The sequence below is a fragment of the Pantherophis guttatus genome, chromosome 3 (assembly GCF_059756535.1).
Source record: "Pantherophis guttatus breed Tessera chromosome 3, ASM5975653v1, whole genome shotgun sequence".
In the NCBI taxonomy this organism is placed as follows: domain Eukaryota; kingdom Metazoa; phylum Chordata; class Lepidosauria; order Squamata; family Colubridae; genus Pantherophis; species Pantherophis guttatus.
This window is the reverse complement of record NC_142065.1, coordinates 203,869,159-203,885,697: the sequence shown is the minus strand read 5'-3', so window position 1 is coordinate 203,885,697 and position 16,539 is coordinate 203,869,159. Positions and strand designations below refer to the sequence as shown.

The window sequence follows — 16,539 nt, the reverse complement described above, 5'->3', positions numbered from 1 at the left end:
GTATATGTATATGTATATGTATATGTATATGTATATGTATATGTATTTAAAATGGAAGCAACAACCACTTGCTTCTGCTATAGGAATGTTTTTATTGTTGTTGTTTATGTATGGTTTACCAGATAGTTTTATCTATATTTAATACTTTTGGCTACCACATCCTTCCTAAGGTTTTAGGATATCTAAAGATGCTATCGTAATAAGTATTTTATTCAAAGTAATGCATTGTTTTGTCATGTTTCGTTACGATCCTATCCATTCCTATGATGCCATCTTGGGATGACACCCAGTGCCCCAACTACTATTAGCACCACTACAGCTTTATTTTTTCCACATTTGCTAAATCTCTATTTGAAGATCTTTCTATTTCCATATCCCCCCACCCCCGGTGGTTTCTCATTCACCCTTCAATCTCCAGCTACTAACATGTCAATTAACTGCACTTGCTCCCATGTAATAGCAATAACACTTAGACTGATATACGGCTTCACAGTGCTTTACAGCCCTCTCTAAGCAGTTTACAGAGTCAGCACATTGCCTTCAGCACTCTGGGTCCTCTAGTCTAAAATAGAATAGAATAGAATAGAATAGAATAGAATAGAATAGAATAGAATAGAATAGAATAGAATAGAATAGAATAGAATAGAATAGAATAATAGTTGGAAGGGACCTTGGAGGTCTTCTAGTCCAGCCCCTTGCTCAAGCAGGAGAACGTATACCCTTTCAGATAAGTGACTGTCTAGACTCTTCTTAACAACATCCACTGATGGAGTGCCCACGAGACAAGCTAGTCATCATTGTTATTATTAATTTATTTTAAGACCATATGTATTAATACCAAATATAAGCAGAACACCAATAAAAGCACAACAGCAACACATTTCCAAAAGCCCATTCCATTATATTCGGAACAATATCACTTTTCCAATTTCACAGTAAAGATCTTCCTGTGCATGATGCAACCATGAGTCCTCACAATCTGATTCTTGAGCTATGGTATATAATTCAACCTGCACATTAACATCTTGAAGGTCTAAAGAGTTCCCCATAGATCAACTTATGTCTATTAAAATGCAATACTGGAAAAGTGTCAAGAATTCATAGGACCACATCATATGGGTTAACGCAACCCCCTGATTTTACATCTCCAGCAGAGAAAATCTGTTGTCCTTCTTTTCAAGGAGGACAACCATTTAGATATGAGCCAGCAGTGTGCAGCAGCTGCCAAAAAAGCCAACACAGTTCTAGGCTGCATAAACAGAGGGATAGAATAAAGATCACGTGAAGGGTTAATACCACTTTATAATGCCTTAGTAAGGCCACACTTGGAATTCTGCATCCAGTTTTGGTCGCCATGATGTAAAAAAGATATCGAGACTCTAGAAAGAGTGCAGAGAAGAGCAACAAAGATGATTAGGGGACTGGAGGCTAAAACATACAATGAACGGTTGCTGGAATTGGATATGTCTAGTTTAATGAAAAGAAGGACTAGGGGTGACATGATAGCAGTGTTCCAATATCTCATGGACTGCCACAAAGAAGAGGGAGTCAAGCTATTCTCTAAAGCACCTGAAGGCAGGAAAGAAGCAATGGGTGGAAACTAATCAAGGAGAGAAGCAACCTAGAACTAAGGAGAAATTTCCTGACAGTGAGAACAATTAACCAGTGGAACAACTTGCCTCCAGAAGTTGTGAATGCTCCAACACTGGAAAGTTTTAAGAAGATGTTGGATTACCATTTGTCTGAAGTGGTGTAGGGTTTCCTGCCTAAGCAGGGGGTTGGACTAGAAGACCTCCAAGGTCCCTTCCAATTCTGTTATTCTGTTCTGTTCTGTCCAAGTATATTCTTCCAGGAATCCAATATACATTCTCATAGCCTGCACTCCTCAAAATAAAAACACCATTTCTGCTTTACGTTGTTCAAAGAACTTGCCATGACTACAAAGGGAATGAAAAATAGCTTTCCAATATGGGCTATAAAAAACAATGTTCCATAAATTGTCATTCTAAGTATTCATGGCTGATAAAATAAGCCCAATTATATTTTTTGTAAATTAGATATATTAAAACCGCCCTCCTCCAAGGATAATCTCAATTTAACTAATGAACATCTCAAGGGCCTACTATCCCAAATAAATTTCCTAAATAACCTCGTAATGTGGAGAAAATTTGCATTAGGTATTAACATTAGAACACTTCTAAGGACATCAATCAAATAAGGGATAATATCTATGTTAATAACATTAACCCCATAGGCATAGTGGGATCTTAATGCCTCTATTCATATCCGATTCAACTTTCTAAAAGTTTCCGCATATTTACTTTCACATATTGAGAAATGTTTTGGGGAACATAAAAGTGTTTTATATAATTGGTTTAAAACTGGCAATGAAGGTATCAAAGTGATGGATCGCTTCTGTATTTTAGGATCAGCACTAAAGGAAAAGTCAAGAAATATGTCATAGATTCTCACTTGGTAGAGCAACCATGAGAGCAGAGGTGGGCTGCTGGGGGTTCGCAGGGGTTCAGGAGAACCTCTAGCTAAGATTCTGTGCAGTTCAGAGAACCCCCAAATCCCACTCCTCGCTGGCCCCACCCACAATGCCCCGCCCCTCCCAGGAGTCCCCACACAGCCTGTTTTGGATGCAGATAAGTGCAGGGCGCACGCGGAGGCTCAGGAGGGCGTAAACCGGGCCTACCGGAAGTTCGGGAAGGCTGGAAACAGGCCTGTTTCTGGCCTCCAGAGGGCCTCTGGAGCCTGGGGATGCCGTTTTCGCCCTCGCGGAGGTTTGAGGAAAGCCTCCAGAGCCCAGGGAGGGCAAAAATGCCCCCGCCCGCCATGGTGCAGGAGGCCGACTAGGCCACACCCACCATGGCCACGCCCACCCAGCAACCGGGCAGAGAACCCCTGGCTAAAATTTTTGAAGCCCACCATGAAGGCCTTGGTAAAAATATTCCAGTGCTGTGATGTGTCTATATTTACAAAGTTTAGAGGTCAGGACAAGAAGTAAAAGATGAAAGCTTATCAAAGAAGAATCCAACCTAGAATTAAGGAGAAATTTCCTGTCAGTAAGAACAATAATCAGTGGAAGGACTTGCCTTCAGAAGTTGTAGGTGCTCCATCACTGGAAGTTTTCAAGAGAAGACTGGACAGCCATTTGTTCAGAATGGTGTAGCGTCTTCTGCCATGGGCATTCGGTTAGATTAGAAGATCTCCAAGGTTCCTTCCCACCCTATTATTCTATGTTCTGTGTTATAGCCACATGGACACAACCATCATCTGTCTTTTTGGAAGACAACTTCAGCATGCAGCCGAAACACTAAATGTAATTCTTGGTTGAGAAATATTGCCTGTTCCTTAGATAGACAGAGGTGTCCATCTTAAATATCATGACGGTCCTGCAATTATAGATTCCCTCTCTCTCTCTTTGTCGCCACAATGTAAAAAAGATGTTGAGATTTTGGAAACAGTCAAGAGAAGAAGAACAAAGATGATTAGGGGACTGGAGGCTAAAACATATAAAGAACAGTTGCTGGATATGTCTAGTTTAATGAAAAGAGGGACTAGGGGTGACATGATAGCAGTCGTCCAATATCTCAGGGGCTGCCCCAAAGAAGAGGGAGTGAAGCTATTCTCCAAAGCACCTGAGGGTAGAACAAGAAGCAATGGGTGGAAACTAATCAAGGAGAGAAGCAACTTAGAACTAAGGAGAAATTTCTTGACAGTTAAAACAATTAATCAGTGGAACTACTTGCCTCCAGAAGTTGTGTGTGCTCCAACAGTGGAAGTTTTTAAGAAGATGTTGGATAACCATTTGTCTGAAATGGTATAGGGTTTTCTGCCTGAGCAGGGGGTTGGACTAGAAGACCTCCAAGGTCCCTCCCAACTCTGTTATTCAATATTCTATATGTATATCTCATATCATTGAATTGAATCTTTTCTTAGGTATGTTCGGTCAAGGACAAAGCATGATGTGGACATGAGGATCGGCATACACTCTGGATCTGTGCTGTGTGGGGTCCTGGGTCTGCGGAAGTGGCAATTTGATGTCTGGTCGTGGGATGTAGACATTGCGAACAAACTTGAGTCAGGTGGAATACCTGGGTAAGTGGGATCTGGTCAAATGACGTCATCATGTTCTAGATTTTGAGTCTTACTCTTACAGCAAGAATACTGAAGTTTGGGCTTTTCCCAGGCCCTGTCTGTCTGGAATCAAGACCAGACAAAATCAAAATCAACCTCTCGGTTATAAGCATTGTTTTCTTGGATTTGCTCATCGTTCTGATAAGGAAGGATTTTCTCAATCAAGCTTTATGCCAACAGTGGTCTACAGCAGGAGTCTCCAAACTTAGCAACTTTTAAGACTTGTAGACTTCAACTCCCAGAATTGAGGAATGGCGGAGGAATTCTGGGAGTTGAAGTCCACAAGTCTTATAATTGCCAAGTTTGGAGAACCTTGATCTGCAAGGATGGCCTAGTAGTGGACATTTGGACATTCTGCAAAAATCCAAATTCAGGTCCACCTTCAGCCCTGGAAACTCACTGGGTGACTTGGACGGAAGTCTTGATGTGTCATTCAGCCCATATCACAGACTTCTAGTTGCAAAAACATGGGCATCATATGTACATCGCTTGAAATTCCTGAAATCTAGCCTCTTCATAGCTTCCCTTCTTAAACTTTACAGATAGCTCTTGACTTATGACTGTAAAGGAACTTTTCCATTATGGTTGTAAGCTGTGATGGTTCTGATTTTACAACCTGTTTTTGTGGTGTTAAACGAATGCCACAGTCATTAAGTAAACCCATTGAGTGGTGCGGGGGCCTAGAGGTGGAGCTCTCGCCTCACAATCAGGAGGCTGTGAGTTTGATCCTAGGTAGAGGCAGATATTTCTCTCTCTGGGCACGATGAGAATATGTCAGCTGAATATAACCCCACATTGGCAACAGGAAGGGCATCCGGCCAATAAACACTCAGCTCCATTCAGTTGCCCAAACTCCATCCCACAAGGGATTATGGGGTCATTAAAAGAAGATGATTACCATATTTTTTGGAGTATAAAGCACACCGGACTATAAGACACGTCTTCTTTTTTTGGTGAGGAAAACAAGAAAAAGAAATCTGCCTCTGCCTCCCAGCAATTTTGCCACATTGCAGCAAACAGCAAACAGCCTGCTTTACTTTCATGTTCATTTTCAGCATAGCCTGATTAGCACAAGAAAAAAAAAAAATCTGCTCCCAGCAATTTACCTCCTTGCAGCAAGCAGCAGAGGCCCCTGCAAAACAGCTGAGAGCAAAACAGCTGAGAGCAAAACAGCTGAGAGTCGGGAGGCCGATCCAATCAACTTGAGCTAATTAGGCTGTGCTGAAGCTGAAAGAAGCTGTTTCTTCTTGCTGCTTGCTGGGAGGTAAATTGCTGGGAGGCAGAGGCCAAAAGGTGGGGGCCAGTGGGTGGGCAGGGCTACATTTGGTGTATAAAATGCACCTAAATTTTCACCCCCTTCTGGGAGAGAAAAAGGTGCGTCTTATACTTCAAAAAATACAGTAAGTAAACCCACTGTTTGCTATGAGGCATGTTTACCACAACCAGAAATAAACCCAGTTTCCGGCCAAAGTATTGTAAATTATGATCATGTGACTGTAGGACACTAAGAATGGCCATAAATGTGGGCCAGTTACCAAGCGCCTGAAATGTGGTCACCTGTCCTGGAGGGCAGACATCAGAATTTCAGAATCAGGTACAGGTAATCTTTGACTTACAACCATTTGTTTAATGATAGTTTGAAGTCACCCAGCACTGAAAAAAAGTGCTTATGACCATTTTTCACATTTATGACCTTTGCAGCATCCTCATGGTCATGTACTCAAAATTAGGGCACTTGGCAACTGGCATGTATTATAGCAATAGTACTTAGACTTATATACCGCTTCAGCGTGCGTCACAGCCCTCTCTAAGTGGTTTACAGAGTCAGCCTATTGCCCCCAACAATCTAGGTCTTCATTTTACCCACCTCGGAAGGATGGAATGCTGAGTCAACTTTGAGCCAGGTCAAGATCGAACTGTTGGCACTGAGTTGAATTAGCCTGCAATACTGCATTCTAACCACTGCGCCACCACTGCTCTTATTTATTATTTATGATGTTTGCGCTGTCCCTGGGTCACATGATCACCATTTGCAACCTTCTCAGCTGGCTTCCAACAAGCAAAGCCAATGGGGGAACCTAGATTCACTTAACGACGGCATGGTTCACTTAATAATGACAGTGAGTCACTTAGCAACTATGGTAAAAAAAAAAAGGTCATAAAATGAAGCACAACTCACTTAACAAGTATCTTGCTTAGCAGCAGAAATTTTGGTCACACATCGAACACTATCTCAGTATCTTCTAGAAGAATCTGTTGTAACCTCAGATGGTTTATTTATTTTTATTTATTTGTTTCAATTTGTATACCGCCCTTCTCCAATAGGACTCAGGGCGGTGAACAGCCAAAATAAAAACAAAACATACAAAATTTAAAAACAGTTTAAAATAATTAAATATTTTTGGCCGCAATTTAAAACAAACCCAATTTAAAATCAATTAAAATTTAACCCAAAACTGTGGGATCAAGCCAGCCCATTGCTAAGCAAGTATTTGTAAGTCGAGGACTTCTTGAAATGGCTTTGTGTGTGTATGTAAATTTTTTTTGTTGTTAGTTGCGAAGTTTTGTCCGACCCATCATGACCCCATGGACAATGTTCCTCGAGGCCTTCCTGACCTCTACCATCCCCTGGAGTCCATTTAAGATCACGGCTACAGCTTCAGTGACTCCATCCAGCCACCTCGTTCTTTGTCATCCCCTTCTTCTTTTGCCCTCAATCGTTCCCAGCATTAGGCTCTTCTCCACTGAGTCCTTCCTTCTCATTAGGTGGCCAAAGTATTTGAGTTTCATCTTCAGAATCTGACCTTCTAAAGAACAATCAGGGTTGATCTCCTCTAGGACTGACCGGTTTGATCGCCTTGCAGTCCAAGGGACTCACAGGAGTCTTCTCCAGCACCAGAGTTCAAAGGCCCAGCATTAGGCTCTTCTCCAGTGAGTCCTTCCTTCTATGCATGTGTGTGTATGTGTATACATACTTATATACACATACACACATATACATATACATACATATAAAGAAAAAAGCAGACGAGTTCCAGGTATATTAGTAAAGAAAGAAGCAGACATCCTGCGAGCTCCAGAACTTAAAATTTTAAAATAATTAAAATTTTATTTTACTAAGCTTTCGTTAGCCATCTGCTGACATTGTCAGAGTAATACTCTGACGATGTCAGCAGATGGCTGACGAAGGCTTAGTAAAATAAAATTTTAATTATTTTAAAATTTTAAGTTCTGGAGCTCGCAGGATGTCTGCTTCTTTCTTTACTAATATACCTGGAACTCGTATTTTTAGAATAGTGTGTAACACATACATATATACACATACCGGTATATATACATATACACATATGCATATACATACATATACATACAGTAGAACCTCTGGTCACGAATGCTTCTGACAATGACCAAATCGGGTTCTAACCAAAAAATTCACAATTTTTTTTAATCTGATCACAAACACATACTCGGGGGGGGGGGCGGAATCAAACATGGCAGCAGGCAATTTCCCCTTCTGCGCCATTTTTTTGGTAAGCGCTAAACAACAGCGACTTTCGTGTGGCCGCGTGCATTAATTTTGGTTAGGTTCGGATCACAACCAAATTGGGTTGTGACCAAAGTAATGGAACGAATTATGGTCGTGATCAGAGGTTCTACCATTAGGTGGCCAAAGAATTTGAGTTTCCTGTTCAGGATCTGGCCTTCTAAAGAGTTGATCTCCTCTAGGACTGACCGGTTTGATCGCCTTGCGATCAGTGGTGAAATCAGAACCGGTTCGCTGGCTGCGCATACGGCACATTAGGTAGCTCAGTTGTGATCGTCAGAGCCTTTTTTTTAACCTTTTAAAAGCATTTTTTTTACAACCTATTTGGCCAAATAGGTTGTAAAAAAAATGCTTTTAAAACTTTAAAAAAAAAAAAGGCTCTGACGATCAGGCAGCTCAGCTGGAATCATCAGAGACTTTTTTTTTTAACCTTTTAAAAGCATTTTTTGAAAGAAGCGGGCAAGCACGTGACCAGACGATTGGGTGGGCATGGGCGGGGTGGGGGGCAGGGATTTTTGCTACCAGTTCTTTGAACAACCCACCACCATCGCTACCGGATTAGCTGATCCGGTCTGAACTGGGATCATTTCACCCCTGGGTTCTCCTGTACATACATATCACAGAGGGCCATGGATTTATTAGACATCTTTTCTCATCAGGGAAATCAGTGACTGTCATAGAACGTCATCACAGAACATCATAGAACATCAAAGTTGGAAGGGATCTTGGAGGTCTTCTAGTCCAACCCGTTCCTCAAGCAGAAGACCCTATATCATTTCACACAAATGGCTGTCCAGACTCTTCTTAAAAGCCTTTAAAGATGGAGCACCAACAATTTTTAAAGGCAAACCGTTCCACTGGTTGATTGTTCTCACTGTCAGGAAATTTCTCCTTAGTTCTAGCTTGCTTCTCTCCTTGGTTAGTTTCCATCCATGGCTTCTTGTCTTGCCCTTTGGTGTTTTGGAAAAGAAGTTGACCCCGCCTCTTCTTTGTGGCAGCCCCACAAATATTGGAACACCGCCATCTTTCTTTTCACTAGACGAGACATACCCAACTCCTGCAACCTTTCTTCATATGTTTTCATATGTCACTCTGGAGAAGACGACGAAGCAATCAATAGTGCAGAGTTTGCAAAATTCTCTTTAGAATTCCATGCTCGCAGAACCCAAAAACATGATTCTGTTATAAAATCCATCTGGCTTTGCTGCAACACACAATGTTTATTTATTTATTTATTGGTTCGATTTATATGCCGCCCTTCTCCGGAGACTCAGGGCGGCTTACAATGCATTAAGCAATAGCCTTCATACTTTTGTATATAACTGCTTAGTAGGGCTTTCGCCCCCCCCAAGCGGTGTTCTTTTTTTATACAAAGTCAGCTTATTGCCCCCACAATCCGGGTCCTCATTTTACCTACCTCGAAAGGATGGAAGGCTGAGTCAACCTTGAGGCTGGTGAGATTTGAACTTGCAGTAATTGCAGGCAGCTGGTGCTATTTAACTGCACTTTAGTCTGCTGCGCCACCAAGGCTCTTGCAATGTTATAATAATGCTCTGAAGTATAATAGCGTCAAGACATTGGACTGCTTGATCTTCTGTTCCATTTTTCTTTCTGGCATTTCATAATTTCGGACAAAGCTCTTTATCTCCCTGCCGGCCGGGCTCAACTGCGTGTCACTGATCTCTGCATAATCAGAAATGTTGCAGTCATCGGAACAAGAACGCCTCTCTGCAAAAGATGCTGATAGCTTAATAACGATACTTACTACCCAGGCGGAAAGCTGCCATATGCTCAAAATTACATAGCCCACCAGCCCGATTTCAGCGTTACTGCTAATAATGCAGGCATAGTTCAAAAGTGGTTCTTATCTACATAGGGTCGTAATAAAACCAATAAAAACCACTAATAAAAATAAAATCCAGTTTAATCTAGTGGTTAAGGCACCAGGCTAGACCACCAGGAGACAGTGAGTTGTAGTTCTGCCTTAAGCATGAAAGCTTTGAGTTATGTATAAAAATAATAAAGGGAGGATAAAAAAAACAAATTAATAATATTAGAAGATCAACAGCAAGTGGGAAAATCCCATATCACAATATCTGGACTTGAGGCTAAAACATATAGAGAAGGGTTGCAGGAACTGGGTATGTCTAGTTTAATGAAAAGAAGGACTAGGGGAGACATGATAGCAGTGTTCCAATATCTCAGGGGCTGCCACAAAGAAGAAGGGAGTCAAGCTATTCTCCAAAGCACCTGAGGGTAGGAAAAGAAGCAATGGGTGGAAACTAATCAAGGAGAGAAGCAACCTAGAACTAAGGAGAAATTTCCTGACAATTAGAACAACTAATCAGTGGAACAACTGGCCTCCAGAAGTTTCCAGCTCCAACACTGGAAGTTTTTAAGGTGTTGGATAACCATTTATCTGAAGTGGTGTAGGGTTTCCTGCCTAAGCAGGGGGTTGGACTAGAAGACCTCCAAGGCCCCTTCCAACTCTGTTATTCTATTCTGTCCTGTCCTGTTCCGTCCCGTCCCATCCCGTCCCGTCCCATTCCATTCTATTCTATCTCAACCTTTTTATCTACTTTCTAACAGCCATGTGTGGTTCATCATACAGAAAACGGTCCCAATCCTTGAAAGGAGCATTACTCTTGAAAACTTTAAAATCTTCTGTTAACAGTCTTGTTATTGTATATGATTTGCAGAAAGTCTATAGTGGCTTCTCATCTACCACACATTACCACAATCAATATCTCTGATCCGTCCAGGACATGCACCATTTTTAAAATGTTTCGTTTTGTTTCGTTTCATGTTTATACATTTTCTTGAATAAAATAAAATTTAAAGAGAGGGTGAAAAGTGGTTCTTTGATCAGCCCAGGAAGTACCGAAAGAAAAAAAGAATAAATTGCTTTCCAGAGTGGCTGATATTAGCATGTGAGGCATTTTGGCTGTTTAAATTTATAATTGGTTTTAACTGGGTTATTTTAAATTGATGGCCAAAATTATTTATGTTTTTTTAAATTGCTTTTAAATTTTATATGTTATGTTTTTACCGTGGCTGTTCACCGCCCTGAGTCCTGAGAAGGGCGGTATACAAATTAAATAAATAAATAAAATAAATAAAAAGGAAGAAACTTCAAGAGTTTTCTTACCCCACTATAAGGACTTTATATATTTCCAAAAAGATGTTTTTTTAAAGGAGAACAATTAATGCTAACTATTTCAGCTAATATTGGTGTTAGACTAGAAACTAGGAGATTGTGAGTTCTAGTCCCATTTTAGGTGCGAAACCATCTGGGTGAAATTGGGCCAGTCATTCTCTTTCAGCCCTAGAAAGCAGGCAAGAGCAAACCACTTCCTGAGAAAACCACAGGGACTGGTGTAGGCATTTGCCAGGAATCAACATTGAGTAGGCACATAGAGGTAGTCCTCGACTTACGATGACAATTGTACCCCAGATTTCTGTCCCTTAGTGAGACATTTGTTAAAGAGAGTTTTGCCCCCTGTTTACGACCTTTCTTGCCACAATTGTTAAATGAATCACTGCAGTTGTTCAGTTAGGTTGTTAAACGAATCTGGCTTCCCCATTGTCTTTGCTTGTCAGAAGTTCGAAAAAGGTGGATCACATGACCCGCGGGAAGCTGCAACCATCATAAATATGAGTCAGTTGCTGAGCATCTGAATTTTGATCACGTGACCAAGGGGATGCTGCTAGGGTTGCAAGTGTGAAAAACGGTCATAAGTCACTTTTTTCAGCGCCGTTGTAACTCCAAATGGTCGCTAAATGAACGGTTGTAAGTGGGGGACTATCAGTACCAGAGGTGGGATTCAGCCGGTTCGGGCAAATAGGATGTTTATTTTATTTATTTATTTTATTTATTGAATTTGTATACCGCCCTACTCCCGAAGGACTCAGGGCGGTGAACAGCCATAGAATAAAACATATAAATACAAAATTTAAAATAGATTAAAACGAATTAAATAATTTGGCTGAACAAATTTAAAACCCCAATAATTTAAAATCTGGTTCGCCAAACTGATAGTTGCAAGGACTGGATGACCCTCTCCACCCAACCCCTCACAGGAGTCTCCATGTGGCCCATTTGAGATGCCAGATAAGTGCAGCGCCTGTGCGGAGGCTCTGGAAGGGTGAAAAATGGGCATCCCAGAAGTTCTGGAAGTCCAAAAATGGGTCCATTTTCAGACTCTGAAGGACCTCCGGAGCCCGGGGAGGCCGTTTTCACCCTCCCAGAAGCTCAAGGAAAACCTCCGGAGCCTGGGGAGGGTGAAACACACACACACACACACACACACACACACACACACACGTGATGCAGGAGGCCGAATAGGCCACGCCCATCACAGCCATGTCCACCCAGCACCTGGGCAGAGAACCAGTTTTTAAAATTTTTGAATCCCACTCCTGATCGGTACATACAATATAACTCTACCCAGCGATTCATTGGGAGCCAAATATGGAAATCCACTCCTGACAGAATTTGCAGCAGAACTTTTTTCAGCCGCAGAAAAGCATTTGGCAACGTTTTGCCACTTGGCGTTCCTCAGAATTGCCCAACCTGTGCCTCCCTTCCATCCATCCTGCTCCTTCTTTCCCTCTCCATGTAGGCGAATCCACATATCCAAGGCGACTTTGGATTGTCTCAATGGGGATTACAAAGTGGAGGAAGGACACGGCAAAGAACGCAACGAATTTTTGAGGAAGCACAACATCGAGACCTACTTGATCAAACAGCCCGAGGAAAACCTGCTGACTTTACCCGAAGACATTGTCAAAGAGTCGATCCCTTCTTCGGATAGGAGAAACAGTGGACCCACTTTCACGGAAGGATCCTGGAGCCCCGAGCTGCCTTTTGATAACATCGTGGGAAAGCAGCATGTAAGTTTAATGTTCCTCTTTAATATCTACCTGCCACCTAGGTTTGACTTGATTTCCATATCCAAGGAAAGGCATTTCTGCTTAGCCTTTCCGCCAAATGACAAGAGCTAATTAAAAATGCTGCCGCTGGGCAGAATTAACCTAGGTATCCAAATGTCCCTTTTCTCTGAGTGTTAGTTGAACTGGAAACATATCAGAGCTCTGCTCCACAGAAAGCGCGAGAGGCACCATCAAAACACGGTGGCTGAAAACTTGTCATTCCAGACTCTGAAATGGGGTGGGCTGTAGATTTTAGGCATGTTTTAAGCTTAATGTGTTTTTTACTTTGGTGGACCCATGGGTGCCTGAGAGAGAGAGAGAGAGAAAGATAGATGGATGGATGGATGGATAAGTAGTTAGAGGTGGATGAAAAGATGAAAAGAGAGATTAGATACTAATGCATGAGAGAGAGAGAGGGAGAAAGAAAGAAGAGAAAGAAAGAAAGATGATGGGTGGGTCGATGGACGGATGGATGGATGGAAATGGTGAGGTAGATCAATGAGGGATGGATGGATAGATGGATAGATAGATGATAGATAGATAGATAGATAGATAGATAGATAGATAGATAGATAGATAGATAGATAGATAGATAGATAAAGAGGTAAAAGGATGATGGATGGATAGAGAGAGAGAGAGAACATGATTGCTAGATGGATGGATCAGTAGATGAATGAATGGATGGATGACAAAAGAGGCTTAGGTAGATAGATGATAGATAAATGGATAGAGAGATGGATGGATGGATGGATGGATGGATGGATGGATGGATGGAAGGAAGAGACAGACAGACAAACCGACCGACAGTCAGACAGACAGGGTTGGATGAATATGGATGGATGGATGGAGAAAGATGGTTAGGTAGATACGTAGATGATGGATAGCTGGATTGATGGAAAGAGAGATAGATACCAATTTAAACTCCTAACTATTAGTACAACATAAATGTCATAAAGCCAGCCATAATCTTCCCAGGTGGGCAAATGGTAAGTACCCTTGAAGGCTCTTCAGATAGCGGATGGGAAACAGAATGTTTCCCTGCAATGCAGTATCATGAAGAAGATCCTCATGGGGCTGAGGAGAGACACTTGACAAAACGAGCATGTTACTGCCTTACAAACACCACCCCTCTCCTACCTGTGTTGCGATGTCAACATGCAAGTAGTAAGGGGAGGCAGTTGCAGCAAAACAGTGTGGCATATTTGTTGTTCCATTTTTTCATCACATTAACACCCATTGCAACGAATCAAGATTCTCAACCGTTTCTAGTAATTAAGAAAAATTCTGTTACAATATATAGAATAGGAGGGGGAAAAAACAAGCCAATCCCCCCCTCATTAAATATATTTAAAAAATGACCGTTTATCTTGGCTATCCTGGCCCTCACATCAAGCTGATTTTCATTGTTTCTGGAGGTCCATCCAGATTTCTAAAAAGGGTCACCTCTGTGAACTAAGAGACATATGTAGAGACAAAGAGTTATTTACATGCTCGTTTTCTCTACATCCAGAAGATTATTACAATGAGGAAAAATCTAGGTTCCATTTTCCTGTCTCATATAGGGATTTATTTACTCACTAGTTGATAACCTGGCATTGCCCGGGTATTTATTTATTCCAATCCTGCCTTTGAGGTAATTATCTGCATTAGCAGGCACCTTCCCCGACAACTTGCCATCTTTGCTTGAAGCTGAGGGCCTAGGGGTGTTGTGTTTTGTTTACAGAACCAATCCCCTTACCAGAGGGAGCCCCCTTGTGGAGTAATGTGAAGCCATGGCAACTCCACTGTGCTGTACAGTAGAAGCCATTTTAAGGCACAACAGGCTATCTTAACAGAACTTGAATCCAAAATGCACACTATCACTGTCAAAAGTACTGTGATTTGACACTATAGATATAATTCATTCCTTTTCATTTCAGTGGCCCAGGCATTCCAGAGTTATGCTGGAACACACACATACCAAGGGGTGTTAGGGTGTCTTACCCACACAATATTTTTTTCCAGAGAGTAAGTTATCTGTGTACTAAGTTTGGTTGAAATTGCTCGAGGCATTCCAGAGTTATGCTGGAACATACATACACACAGAGAGAGAAAGAGCCATTTATATAGATAGATAGATAGATAGATAGATAGATAGATAGAGAGAGAGAGAGAGAGAGAGAGAGAGAGAGAGAGGAGAGAGAGAGAGAGAGAGAGAGAGAAGATTACTTCTGCAAAGAGAGGGCTTCGTTTCTGTTCAATCTCTTACGAACACTTCCTGACTGATTTTGTCAAGTCATGACACAATTGGTTGCTTCATCTGCTTTATGTTAGAAACTAAACCATAATCCGACAGGGAAAATACTGGCTGGGTTTGTGCAATATACTAGGGATGGCTTGTCTGTCACTCTGATTTTTCCATGAGATTAGGTGACCCCAGTCTTGGTGGTTATTCAGAAGACCTTAAAACTCGCTCTTCTCCTAGGCACACAGATTGGGAGGTTAGTTGACCCTATGAGTTATAGTTAATATATATTATATAATTATAATTATATTTAATTAATTATAACATAATTATAATTAATTCATTATAATATAATTATATATTTATTTTCAATGGTTGTTCTCAGCTACTATTCTTTTTTTATTTTTGTCATGTAGTTATTTATTTTGGTTGTGTTTTTATGGTAATACTGGTATTACTATCTTTATTGGCCACCAGAATGATTTGTGGAAATGATGTTAAATGCTGGGTAAACCAGGAGATTCGGGCAGTTCAAATGAGTATAAAGATTTATTGCAAGCTGAAGTTCTCTACAAGAATCTGAATGACTAACGGTCAAGGGAAATGAGCGGGACATAAGAAAGGCATTCAAGGTGGGCTGGAATAAAGTAGAGTAGAGTAGAGTAGAGTAGAGTAGAGTAGAGTAGAGTAGAGTAGAGTAGAGTAGAACAGAACAGAACAGAACAGAACAGAACAGAACAGAACAGAACAGAACAGAACAGAACAGAATAACAGAGTTGGAAGGGACCTTGGAGGTCTTCTAATCCAACCCACTGCTTAGGCAGGAAACCCTACACCACTTCAGACAAATGGTTATCCAATCTCTTCTTAAAAACTTCCAGTGTTGGAGCATTCACAACTTCTGGAGGCAAGTTGTTCCACTGATTAATTGTTCTCACTGTCAGGAAATTTCTCCTTAGTTCTAAGTTGCTTCTCTCCTTGATTAGTTCCACCCATTCCTTTTTGTTCTACCCTCAGGGGCTTTGGAGAATAGTTTGACTCCCACTTCTTTGTGGACTTAGCTCTCTTGCGGGCGCACAGGGACTCATGACTTATGATGCATTTGACCCTCTTCGTCTGGCTCAGCCTGGTCATCTCCTACAATTGAGTGGAAATATACACTGAAGTTATTATACTATATGTCATTCAGTCAGCCAGATGTTTAGACTGGATTCAGCATTTTTGTCCGCTTATCGAGTCCTTCCCAAGGACCTGAGATAGGCAGAAGTGGATGTTTAAGAAATTGTTATGGTTTGTAATACAGTCAGCCAGAAGTTCAGACTGGATTTGGCATTTTTGTCCACCTATCGAGTCCTACTCAAAGACCTGGGCTAGGCAAATGTGGATGTTTGATGGTATTACAGATATTGTCACAGGATGTAAGCTGTTCTGAGTAAAGCTGCCTTTTGCAATTGACCGATGGTAAACTTCTCGATGCCGATGGTGTTTAAAAGGTGCTCCAGCTGTTGTTGTTTTCAATCAGAACAGAGCTGGAAGGGACCTTGGAGGTTTTCTAATCCTACCTCCTGCTCAAACAAGAGATCCTATACCATTTCAGACAAGTGGCTGTCCAGCCTCTTCTTAAAAACCTGCAGTGACGAAGCACCCACAACCTCTGAAGGCAACTTCTGTTCCACTGATTAATTGTTCTCACTGT

The 16,539-nt window shown here is 41.4% G+C and overlaps 1 protein-coding gene across 3 annotated transcripts in view; it reads left to right on the top strand.

Annotated features, from left to right (window-relative positions):
* ADCY8 (adenylate cyclase 8) overlaps positions 1 to 16,539 on the top strand; it is a 163,386-nt gene that overhangs the window by 80,581 nt on the left and 66,266 nt on the right. For all 3 annotated transcript variants that reach the window (XM_060681833.2, XM_087890895.1, XM_060681832.2), the window contains exons 6-7: positions 3,946 to 4,104; positions 12,310 to 12,580. In XM_060681833.2, coding sequence (XP_060537816.2) covers positions 3,946 to 4,104; positions 12,310 to 12,580 — 430 coding nt within the window. The remainder of the gene's footprint in view (positions 1 to 3,945; positions 4,105 to 12,309; positions 12,581 to 16,539) is intronic.